This window comes from Zalophus californianus, chromosome 7 (genome assembly GCF_009762305.2).
Source record: "Zalophus californianus isolate mZalCal1 chromosome 7, mZalCal1.pri.v2, whole genome shotgun sequence".
Lineage (NCBI taxonomy): Eukaryota > Metazoa > Chordata > Mammalia > Carnivora > Otariidae > Zalophus > Zalophus californianus.
In genome coordinates this window covers 104,324,682-104,337,870 of record NC_045601.1, presented here as the reverse complement: position 1 = coordinate 104,337,870, position 13,189 = coordinate 104,324,682, and the positions used below count along the sequence as shown (strand labels likewise).

The following is a 13,189-nucleotide window of genomic DNA, read 5'->3' as shown; positions in this document are numbered from 1 at the left end:
GGTATATGAGGCAGCTCAAAAGTTGCTAATGATGAACTCAAATCTAAGTAGATAAATGGTGCTATGTGGTCTGGAAGTTCTGGATACTGTGTCCTAGAAGAAAATGAAGGGGGATTGTAGCTGCACAACCAGAGAGCTTTATATGAGCCATCCAACACCTAAGGAAAACAAAAATTGATATAAAGAATAAAAACGGTATAAGCACTGAACTGTGCACCTAAAAATGATTAAAATGGTAAATTGTATGTTGTGTCTATTTTACCACAATTTCTAAAAATGGGGTAAGTAAAAAATCCTGGGGTAGGGCAGGAGCAGTAAAGACAAGCCAGGATTTCAGTGAGGTGGCAAGGCAGGTAGCAAGGTATGTTAATCAAGGAAACAGGAAAAGTAGGGAGTTGAATTAATGGCCAGGAAATGATATAGGACAGAAAGATTAGGATAACCTTATTTTTCTTCTTTTTAAATCATGAGGCTGTTGAGAGGTAAAACTGTAAGAAAGTCGAGTTTACTCTGTGTGAAGATGACACATGAGCATGCTTGTGTAGTTCATCCTTAAGAGGCTGGCTTTCTCTGAAACAGTGCTGATGGAGGATCTGAACCTGGTCTTGCAGATAGCCACTTGGCCTCCTGGAGAGGTAGAAGACTCGCCCAGTCACTTTCTGTCTGTTATCACTTCAGCTGTGTCCTCGGCTTCATTTTGGGCTGTTGCTAGCCAGGAGTGATGAAGGCAATAGCAAAAAGCAGCAATGTCCATTTCAGTGCAAGTAACTTGGGCGAAATCAATGTTCCTTTTATTGCTCTATCTTTTCCCTTTGACTCTAGATACCATCTTCCTTGAGACCTCCTGAATACATTATTCTCTGTCTTTTAATATTTATGTTTTAAAGAAGTTTAGCCAGATCACACTGTATTAGGTGTTAGTTAAGAGGTTCCTGTGTGAAAATATTAAGGTATATTAAAACCAATGGTATTAAACTTTCAAAGAATCTGAACTAATAGGAAAGAATATAAAAAGAGCAGTAGTGTACACCTACTGGAATGTATATGGTGAAACAAGAGCTCTTTCCACATAGACAATACCTGTTATGTGGACAGAGACCCAAGGACGTTATATGCACAGTTGGGTCATTTGCTGTAATGTGAAATAGGTTATATGGGTTCCTTCCCTTGAATTCAAGTATTTCTAAAGTAATTTTCCCCTTTGCATTATAAATCCTGACCTGAAAGAGGTAGACAAAATCTGGGTACTTTCTGCTACAGCAGTTTAGAGTAAGAGAGAGTATGAAGATTCCTAAGGTAGCTTCAACTTCCCTGCCGTAGAGCCTTCAGAGACTTCAAAAGCCTTGGGACAGAAGTCAGTGGTCCTTACCTTTGTGAGGTATTTGATGTCCCAGAAGGACCTAAAAGTTTTTCACAATTTTCCTTTCCAGCTTTCCATTAGCCAAACAAAAGCTATTATTCAGGCTGCCTTGATTCCAGTTTCTGTAGATTCAGCTTATGGGATGTGGGACTTTATTCTCCATGACTCAGGTCAACCACCCCTTTTCTCATCATAGGTCTTTCTTGTGGAAAAGTTTGAAGCAGCTCGTGGGTTTTCAGTTTGTGGAAATTCATGCTCTGTATTGCCTCTCATGCCCACAAGTATAATGAACTACTAGTGATTTCTTAACTTTTTAGTCAGTCATTTACAGAATTGTGACTGACTCTGCAGTAGGTTGACCACAGCCATTTTGTTCCGAGTAACTGACAAGAAGGAGCCATTAACCTTGTTGGACAAAGGGAGAAGGGATAAACAGAAACTCATTAGACTTTATGCCTGAGCATAGATTGAAGGATAAACAGGAATTTTCCAATTAGATAGGGGTGCAGGCATGGAGATGTTGCATAGTATGGTAAATACAGAGCTACACTTAGTTATATTGTTAGAGCATAATGGGTGAAGAGAGATATGATCTTGGAGTAATATGTATGACAGCCAGTGTATGAGCTAAATCAGGTAATAAGGAATGAGTCTTAGATGGCATAAAGTAGGGGAAAATGTTTTAATTAGGCTTGTATTTTAGATTCCTTAGGATGGACAGAAGAAGGTAAGATTATATTCAAATGGAATAGCTTAGTGAAGTGAGGCTTAAACTGGTCAAAGTGAATTTTTTATTGGTTAAATATTAACCAAATTAGGTGATTCCCCTGCGGAAGATCCTCTCAGTGGCTTTCATTCACATCTAGAATAAAATCACACTCCTTCAATAGCCTTCATGGGCTGATCTCTGCCTACTTCTTCAGTCTTTCATCTGGCTGGACTCCTTCAGGATGCCGTGGCCGTGTCAGCCGCTTTCTCTCTCTTCAGCCCACCATGGCCATTTCTGAGTCAGGGCTTTTCCTGGGCTGTTCCTCTGGCCTGCAACGTTCTTCCTTCATGTCTTTACATAATTGTTCCTCACCATTCTGCTGTCACTCAAGAGCCTCTCCACGACGGCTTGTCACCCAGTTACTCCCTACCATGCTATCCCATTTTGTTTTGTTCGTAGCACTTACCGGCATCTGAAATTATTCATTTCTTCTCTGCCTCTTCCTAAGTAAGGGCCTCAGGGACAGGGTCACGTGTGTCCTCTTTACTGCCTAGAAGAGTACCTGCCACCAGTAGGTGTCCAATGTATATTTGTTGACTGGACATTCTTTTAAAAAGCTTTCATTTTTTTCTACCTCTCTAATGATTTCATTAAGCATTGATTTTAAGCGAAAATAAATTATGAAGAATAATACAATAATATATTTAATATTCCATTCTTTCTAAATATCAAATTTCCTTTTCTTATAATTTAGAAACCACTATATTTATTATCCTTGCAAAATCACTTATTTGTATTTATAGTTTATGTTCTGGACTGGTAGCTTCTATTCTGGCAACCCCTGCTGATGTCATCAAAAGCCGAATAATGAATCAACCACGAGATAAACAAGGAAGGTAGATACAAAGTCTTCACTCTCCATGTGTTCAAATGTCTGTAATAATAATGTTCCTTAAAGATGTTTCCTTGTATTTATTCTTGATAGAAATATATCTGTGTGATCATGTCTTCAACCAGCAAACTGTTTTTATGTAATTACCTACTCTTTGTCTGATGGAAAAGTACTGTGCATTTGGGGATATAAGTTAATTTAATGATCATATTCTTTAGACACAAGGTATTTATTGTGATTTTATTGTTTTCAAAGAGTTTATGAAAATATACTCTGCTGAGAATTTACAGAGCACTTTCTTCAGAAGCTTATGACTTACAGGTAACATGGAGAATTTGATTTGATATAAAACAGTATGTTCTCTCTGGAAGAGATCAGGTGGAGTGAATTCTAAGTATAAGACTAAGGGTGGGATGAATCCGAAGAGTCAACCTTAGAAACCTAAAGAAATTATCTTTAAACTCAAAAGAGGTGATTTATATATACTGAACCACAAGTATTATTTGTTTTAAAATAGCAGAAAATGTTTAAGTAAGTTTCCTTAGATTATTTTTTAATTTATGTTTTATTTATACATCTATTTACACACAAAAAGTTTAGCAAACTCTCCACTTTCCTTTTTAGGGGACTTTTGTATAAATCATCAACTGACTGCTTGATTCAGGCTGTTCAAGGAGAAGGATTCATGAGTCTATATAAAGGCTTTTTACCATCTTGGCTGAGAATGGTAATGTCAGGTTTTTCCTTCCTTTGTTTTTGTTTTCTTTGTACTTAAATTGCTTTTAATCTACAAATATTTTCCCTTTTCTCTTTTGGTTTTTAGCATGGCTCGTCCCCCAAACCACAATGCTTTCTCTCCTTTTTATATCTGTTTTTTTTTTTTTCATTTTACCTCTCCTCAGAGTCCCATTACCTTCCTTGCTGGATTAAAGTAAAATAATTCAGTTACATCTAGAAGTGAATAGGTTGACATTCTGTTGTTAGAAAGCCAGTGGATAGGGTTTTCTGCAATGTAAAACCTTTAGTAGTCCATTTAGCCAAAGTATTGTAAGTTTGGGACAGGTATAAAGATTTTATACTAGAGACTGTTCCTATGAAAATGTTACTGTTTCAAACAAAATTTGTTACTTTGCTGGCAAATGTTGCCTATCTATTAATACTTACAACCACAAAGCTCTGCTAAGAAAGCATTATGTCATTTTTATTTGATCTGGATATTACTTTTTACTGAGGTAAGCTAAGATGTAGAATTAGATAGACTTATTCAAGTAACATAAGATATATAATAAAAACAAGGTACTCAAGTATTTTGTAAGTTAGAACATATTTGAAAGAATGAATGAGTCATGGATTTAGAAATTCAACAAACAATCAACACTTTATACAATATAATAATATTAATTGAGCACCTAGTCCATGCAAAGCCCTGGACTCAATGCCTGGCTTTGGGATGAACAGGAGAGTCTCAGCCCCTGCTCTAGTGCTGGAGTTTCTAATTAAGTAAGGCCAAACATTGAATAAAAAACTAGAAGTGATGAGTGGTAAAGGAAAAGTGCATGCTGTTATGAAAATATATAGCAAGTACATACAGCCTAGGCTTAGAGATTAGAAACACCTCCTTGGAGAATGGACTTTAATACTGAGTTCCGAAGAATGAGTGGACTTGGCCAGGTAAAAGGAGGAGAAAAAACATTCTGGGTAGAGGGATAGTTGGAGTGGACAGAGAACATGATGAGCTCAGGGAATTGAAAGAAACCTAGCAGGCCAAGGCATGGAGACATGGATGAGAGAGGCACAAGATGAGGCCAGAGAGAGGCAGAGGCCAGTTTGGGAAGGGCTGTAGGACCCATAAGAGTGAGGGGCACTGGCTTGATGACATGTATGTTTTTAAAAAGATCATTCCGGCTGCCATGTGGGAAAGGCCCGGAGTAGTGGTAGATGAGACATAATGATAGCTTCCACGAGAGTATTACAATGGGGACAGAAAAAGATTCAAAAAATAATTTAGGAGATAGCAAGGAGCTAGAAGCATGACTGGATGGGGAGGGGAAAATGGTCAGGGAAGAAAAGGAAAATTGGGCTTCATTCCCAGATTCCCAAATTGAGCAACAGATGATGTAGTTTCCTAACATGGAGATCATTCGTAGGGAAGATTCTGTGGTAGAATAGCAAGCATAGTTCTAGATTTTTTTAAGTTTTGGGTATTCATAGGACATCTAAGAACAGATGTCTAGCTGGCTCCTTCATATATCGATCTGGATCTTACAGAGCATATGGGGATGGAGCTTTAGAGGTGGGCACCATCTACATATAGATGGGAATTGAAGTTCTGGGAATAAATGACATCACCAAGCAATAGTGGTATCTATTAACATGGAGTTAATATCCAAAGCCCTTAGCAATATCTGATACAAAAGTGTACCCAAGTATAAAACCTTATTTTGATTGTCTTGATTATACCTTGAAATTATCTCAAATCTGTGGATATTTCTTAATGGAAAGGAAGATTCTGATTTGGCCTGCATGAACCAAGCACTATCTCACTAAGGAGTGAGATGTTTATTTTTTGCATGAGAGCAGTTTATAATGTGTTGGAGAAGACAGACATGTAAGTAGTTAAAATTTCAGAAATAATAAAGCCAATATTATTAAATCACTTGGTATTAGCACCAATACTGTGCTAATCGTTTTCATGGCTTAGCTCACTGAATTCTCCCAATAATCTCTTCACTAGGTTATTATCATATGTCTTTTACAGAGGAGAAACAAAAGCTTAAAGAGTCTGAATAACTGGGCCAGGTTAGGTGGTTATTATTTAATGGAGTCAGGAATCAAACCCAGGAAGTTTGACTCCAGAGGACGTGGTCATATTAAGCAGGTTGTATTAGTGCTCTACTCATGGTATGAACAAAATGGGGTGAGAACATGGATAGTAAAGTAAAAAATGGCTTTGCCTGTTTAGGAAGTCACAAAGTCTTTCACAGAAATGATATCTGATCTGAGCTTTGAAAGATCAGTGGGCATTTAACAAGAAAGGCATGAGGAAGCAACATGAGCATAGGTATCAAGTCATGTGTGGACCCAATGGGTTTGGACAACTGCAGAAAATTCAGTGTAGCTGAAGAACAGGTCCTCAGAGGGGATGTGGTGGAGCAGAATGCTAGAGAAGTACTTAAGGACTGGGTTAAGAAGGACCTTGGGGAGCAAGTTTAGTGGTTTAGGTGGAACCTGTAGTAAGCAAGCAGCTGTTTAATTGTGGGAGCAAAGTACTAAGGTTTGTTTGGGGACAGGATCAGTCTGGCAGCAATGTAGAAGATACACTGAAAGCTAGAACCCAAGAAAGGAAGTTTTGGCAAGTTCTGGTCTAGCCTGGAGATAATTGTAAAAATGGAGAGAAGGCAGATTCTAGGGCCATTTATGGTTAACTCTACCGGATTTAATAATTGACTCTATGTAGAAGGTAGGGGAGGGAAGGAAGGAAATGGAACTTTTATATTTCTAGTGTGGGAGACTGTAAGGATGGTGAGACCATTAATGAAAAACAGAATCAGGGTCAGGAGGTACGAGGGCAGGGAGAATAATACAAAGGAATACTGAGACGATTTAATCTGACCCATTCTCTTTATGCATGAGACTCAAGAAGTATAAATGAGAAAAAAGAGTACTTCATATATGACAGACACTGTGCTAAGCTCTTTATACACGTAATTTTTTTTAAGTCTTATAAGAACCTAGGAAAACAGGTGGTGTTATCCTCATTTTTCAGATGAGAGAAACATGGCTCCAAGTATAAGAAACTTGCTCAAGTTCATATATATATACCTGGTATGTGGCAGAGCTGGGAAATGACTGCAGGTCTGTTCAGTTCTAAACCCATGCTCCTAACTAATACAATATATGGAGTGTCTCCAGATCCTGCAGCTAGTTATAAAAGTTGTCAGGGGAAGGAGACAGTGTGTAGTGCTAAAGAGATGTTACTAGAGAAAGGCTGGCTAACACCAGAGATCACCAGGGTGGCACTGCCTTGTTGATCTGCCACAGTGTATGACCCTGAGTTTAAAAGCTGACTCATGGGCACTTCCAAGTAAACTGGCCTTGCAAATACAGATTCACCCTCAACTGAACTCACTGAAACTGATGATCAGACCACAGTATTGACTCATTCACATTGAGAAACACACTTGGCAAGTGATCCAGATGCTGAAGTCCTCTGAACAGTGTGCTTCCTCCTAAATTCAAGCTATACGTGAAGGCAAGTTATAATCAGAAGGTTGCTTGCTGAACATAGAATAATAACAGGAAAAGCTTATTTGTAATCTTAGTATTTAAGAATACCCAAGAACCCTTATGTTCAGCCCCACAGTAAAAGGCATGGAGAAGGACTCTGTTTTCCAACAGGCAGACCATAGCAGACAACACGGGTTCATATACACTTGCATTATTTACTGTGGTATAACTATGCTAGGGAAGAAAAAACAAGTAAACATGCCATACCCTCATGTGCTCCCGCACAGAGGCTCAGTATATGCCATTTGTATACTACCCCTGTTATTGGCTATTTGATCTCCCTGTTTAACTTCCATTCATAACCCAGCTAAATTCAACCTCAGTCCCTTCCACTAGGTAAAGGTAGCATGACCTTGTTTTGCTCACTCACTGATTAACATGTACTTCATTTGCATACAGAAGTCTGACTACCAGAGCAGCTAGAAATGATTACATAATCCACTCTTAACTAAGACCTCTATTCCTTGATCTGATTGCAGTTATATCACTGGCTCACTTCATTTTTGTGGTCACAAGAATATTATATCATCACAGCTTCATATTCTTTATTTTGTCCACGTCTCCATTATATTTAACTAGCCAAGATGTGTTCTCCTAAATCCACTGGTAAAGTCTCTGTCTCCCAATGTAACATGCTCAGTATTTCCAAACACAGGACATAAATATTGCTGTGCCAACTCTCTAACCAAATACATTTTATATTCTAATTGCTCAAGCTTCTTTTTTGACTCTAGTATGATAGTTTCTCTCTGATCAATATTACCTACCACCTATGAACCAAACCAGACAGGAACTTGATCCAAGATACCCTTTCTCTGATGATTACTTCCAGTGTTTCCTCTGCGATTTCCTTCTGTGTCTCTGTTGTTTTCATCTTCTGTTGTTGAAAAACCCTCATCCCTTTATAATTCCATTTGATGCGGTTATACCTTCATTCAAGTTAGTCAAGTCTTTCTGAGCTGGAAACTCTTTTCTCTATTTAATGTGAAATTTTATATCCATTTTTGATATATCAGGTGTTGAGCTTATGATCTAACTCTCAAAGGATAATCTTTCATCTTCACTTTCAAGTTATTAGCTGTCTCCTTGTCATGCTCCACAAACTACACACAGAGAAGCCCAGTCTAGAATTCAGGCATGCTGAGTCTCAGCCTCTTAGCCAGGAAGGGTTCAGTAGAAGGAACCCTGGAATGGAAGCCAGAAGCCTATACTCTAGCTTTTTGATTGCTAAGCCTCAATGTCCTCATCTGTAAAATAGGGATATCATTACCTTTCCTTTCTATTGTAAATTGTTCACAGAAATCTATGAGAAATAAGACATGAAAATATTTGTCAATTATAAAGTGCTCTATAAAGGTGAAATACCAAAGTATTTGTTTCAGCCTAAGTGGATTCAAAATTACTTTGTAATTCAAAGATGTATATGCATAAATGTAGAATATTCATAATCACTTTGAAATATGCACTAACTTCTTTGGTTAATCTTTCAGACCCCTTGGTCACTGGTGTTCTGGCTTACTTACGAAAAAATCAGAGAGATGAGTGGAGTCAGTCCATTTTAAGCCCTTAAAGATCCAGCCCTTAAAGATACAGTGTTCAGTATCATTGAAATATGGGCATCTACAACACACACCCCTATTATTTCTACCTCTTTAGGAAGACACCTCACTCCACAGAGACTGTGATTTATAGGGGGCAGCACTTTATTTTTCTCTGGAAACCCAAGTTCTCTTTGACTCCTCTTTTTGTTTAAAAGCAATCTGGTTGGATTACACAAGGCCACCTAATGAGACCCGGCACAGAATTTTCAAGAAGATTTGAATCCTGAGCACTTATCTTGGGCGAGAAGATTTGACCTTTGAGATGCTATTCTATGCTGAGGAGCCTACTTAGAGAAGTGCCAAAAGGGAGACAGCATCTCAGACCTGAAGTAGACAATAGGAATCTGGAAGAATACATACATACGTAGTGATTCAGAAATATATTTAAACTGTTGTCAGTATTTTCAATTGAAATTTGATGATTCCTTTTTCTGTTGTTAAAGTGCACATACTGTAAATTAAAGGGAGGTGAATGAAAATTCATGAATAAACATTTTGAATTTCCCTAGTGGTGAAGGAAATTGATGTACCTTTTCTTGCCAAGAGGACAAAAAAACATCAAGTTGAGATGATGCTTGGATTTCAAGGAGAGAAGCTTCTTTCTGTCAGTGTCCCATCTTTAGTTAGATCTGTATTATTGACTAGGACTCCACTGCACATGCTAAGGACTTCCCGACAGCCACAGACTGAGTCTTGATGAACATAGAGAAGAACATTTGCTTTGTTACGTATGCCATTGCAACCAGAGTTTGTCGCTAGCCCCTAAGAATCTCGATATATAAAAAAATGCAGCTTGTTTGAGTAAAGCTTAGGTGGGTAGGTCCTTTTCATAAAGCAACTTGTTATTATCAGCCTTTCAGGGGCATTTCAAAAGCCAGGCTGAGATGAAGTCAGCCAATTCAGACAGGCATCCTTTCTCATCTCTCCTTCCCTAACACTAAGGGCCAGAGAGAGAGAACTCAGAAATTACACTGAAGCTGTCTCTAGCCTGAATCTTACCCAGTTCTGAAAAGCTTCCTGCCTAAACAGTGAAATTTAAGTATACATTTATGTCTCCAATCATTGAATCAAATACCCTTTTCTTATTTTAGAAAGGTGAGATTTTTCTTCAGATTGACCTATATGCCACTGGACATGTTCCCCCAACCTCAGACAGTGGGCATTTCTGGAGGGATGGATAGAGTTGTGTGTAGAGGCTGTAACTGTCGACATAGGAACACTCAAAAAGCTTAGACCCAAGAAACACCTTGGAGTTAACCCAACAAAGTTTGTTATGGACATAGAGGATGTTGAACAAAAAAAAGTTTAAAGTGCTCCGTGGTTGCACTAATGTATAATCACTGCCATTTAAAAGGGGAAATATACTTTAAAATATATTTTAATGTGATGTACTAATATGCAGTGGCTTATTGTTTTTCTATGAAACTTTCAGAATGTGGAGTTTAGTCAAAATCTGTTGGTGGTCTACTTTTCCATTGCATCTGTCAATCTGTATGAATTGAGTTGTTAAATATATTTAAAATAATATTATGTACTTAAATTCCCAAGTGTTCTGCATTGGGACCACCTTTGGGAACTCTTTGGGTTTTCATGTTTTATAACTTTTAAAATTAAGTAAAGACTGGATCAAAATATACCAACTGGACCATGAAAAAAATATTTAGCTTTATTCTTTGAGGGGCATGGGGTGAAAACACTGTTTTAAATACTGAGACTGTTCCTTGATATCTGGATTCAACATGAAATTGGAATTTTTTAACCTGAAGTGACTCCTTGGGATCATCTGGTTTAATCCTCTCATTTTACATGTTATGAAAGAGAAGCCCAGAGAAGTAGAGCTGCTTGTGCTCATAGGTTACTTCATAACAGAGCCTGGATAAAAATATAGATTTCCTAATTATTATTATTATAATTGGCAGTTATTATATACTAATTTGGTACATAGTCAATACCTTATGTTATCTTCACCACAACCCAGTCCAATGCTCTTGAATCTTCCAAAAAAAGATTTGTCTTTATGGCATTTTTCTGTTTTACACATTTTAAATCCGAATTGTCTTTAACACAAATTTTAGAATGGAGTCATCACGCCTTAGCTTGAACATTAAGGACTTCCACCTTCTGACCAAATCCTTTATATCTAACACATATGTCTCTTCACATTTCATATTTTTCCAGTGAAGTCATATTCATTAATGTGTCTTGGAATTTTGCTCTATCTTTACCAACTTGAAATCATCTTGATCCTCTTCAAAATAATCCACAATAAATAAAAAGGAATAAAATTTTCAGTAATTTTGTGTCCATACTAAAAGACTTAACCATTTCAATCTCACTTGCTGATTATAATACTACTGAATGTGGTATTTATCCTCACTATTGAATACCTAGCATTTAAGTTTGTTTTGCTTAGCTTCCACATTTTTCTCTTCCCAAATGATTTTTTCTCATTGAAAAATAGTTAATTTTAGTTATATACAATTGTTTTTTATCTGTATAAGTGAATTAATATGTATATCTAAATAGAGGTAACATTTCTTAAATTTGCTTTTAGTAAGGAATAACGTGTCTTTATCAAGTGCTCCAAGTCCTATTTCATTATAACCCACTAATGGTAGGACCATGTCTTTTTTTATATAAATCTTTACTCTCATTAGTAGCATTTCTTTGCTGTTAGGCACTCAACAAAAATTTATTACAATTATACATAACATAAATCAATTAATTTCATCTTCATTATTTTAAGAATCTATGATAGACTAGTCTGAAATTTCTTTCCTTTTGCTAAGAAAAAAAAGGAAATAATTCAGGGAGGTGTTAAATGTAAAAAAATGCTGTTCTGTCATCTTCACCTTTTTAAGCACAACCATTTATTTACAACTGAAATAGTTTACATGTTCTTCTCGTTAATGAAAACAGATTCCCTCAGAACCTCCACTGGAAAAAAAAAAACACGTGTATTTTATTTTAATACATGATGGTTAAAAAATTGAGGGGGAGGTAATCTTCTCCCCAATTAAACCAGCACTCTTTAAAAATGACTATCAAACAAATATATATTATTATTAAATGCCAGGTAATGCAGAGGGCAGATTGAACATGAATTCTAAAGAACTTTATCCAATTCGGGTTCTACTTCTGACAAAGTAACATAACTATGAGCAAAATGGTCCTTTCATTTCTCTTGATTTCCATTTCTTTATATGATGAAGCGACTGAACTCTAGAATCTTCTAGAATCTTAACTTACATATTCTTGAGGGTGAGCATTATATTGATGTCATGGGGGAAAAAACCAGGATTTTAAAAAATTTGTGGGGATTTGCTTTTTCCTGAATTTGATTAACTTCTCATATTTCAAACTTGGTTAAGGTTTATTCAGGCCTTAAAGTATAATACAAACTTTTTATATGGGTGGCCTGTCTCATGAGAAAATCCTCCCTCAGAGTAGCAGAGTCCTCTTTGTTCAGGCAACTCTGGACACGTTACCCTAAGTTTTTACTTTCAACTGCATCTTTAATGCCACATCCAGGACCCTCTCATTCTGACTCCAATCCATTTTCCTACCCCTTGCATTTCACTGCATACCTGCACTCGACCTCCTTGCAAATGCATTGCTCCACTTTTTTCTCTGGAGATGCTCTTCACTTGGCTGCTTCTCATGTAGTGTTCCTGCTGTGCTCCCCACCTAACTCTGCTCCCATCACTACCCCCCATTCATGCTCATTTTTGGGCTAAAGCCTACTTTAATATCTAGAATTATCTCGGAAGACTTCCACATTTTCAACACCTCTGTGCTCTTACTGCTTCCCTTACTGAGGATGTGTGTCTGTATATATGGAGCAAACATGATAAAGTCATATGTTGTTTTTTCTCCTACCTTCAGAATAATTACGTTGGATCAGTAACATATGTAATTGTTATGATGCTTAAGAAATATTCAAGAGTTAAATAGCTATTTCACAACCCCCCCCCCGAGAATTTAATAGTTTAGTACAAAATATTTGGTTAGTTAGTAGTTAATAATGTGACCAGTTTCTATTATTCTTCCTTTTACAGTGTGTATGGAAATTACATCACATTTTTGGCTTTCATTGGTAGCATACAAATGCACATTTACCCACTCAAGTGTTTTATTATTTCTGAATTTTGAAGAATACATGATTACTTTTCTCTCCCCGTACTTTACCCCCAACAGGCTGCTGTGATTGTCAACAGCAGCAGGAACCACTGTGAAGGTTTGATTAAAGCAGATGAAGATGCTTAAAGATGTCTGTTTGCTGAAAGTATCTGGTAACAAACAGGAATATATGTGAGTAAATCTAGTGCATTATTTTGATT

The 13,189-nt window shown here is 37.0% G+C and overlaps 1 protein-coding gene across 6 annotated transcripts in view; it reads left to right on the top strand.

Moving 5' to 3' along the window:
- SLC25A27 (solute carrier family 25 member 27) overlaps positions 1-13,189 on the top strand; it is a 31,288-nt gene that overhangs the window by 16,943 nt on the left and 1,156 nt on the right. For 2 of the 6 annotated variants that reach the window (XM_027601947.1, XM_027601944.1), the window contains 3 exons: positions 2,873-2,965; positions 3,586-3,688; positions 8,739-9,357. In XM_027601947.1, coding sequence (XP_027457748.1) covers positions 2,873-2,965; positions 3,586-3,688; positions 8,739-8,810 — 268 coding nt within the window. In that variant the 3' untranslated portion in view covers positions 8,811-9,357. Of the gene's footprint in view, positions 1-2,872; positions 2,966-3,216; positions 3,283-3,585; positions 3,689-8,738; positions 9,358-13,046; positions 13,161-13,189 lie in introns of those variants that run through there. The other 4 variants (XR_003521390.1, XR_003521389.1, XM_035728522.1 and 1 more) reach the window with 4 other exon arrangements.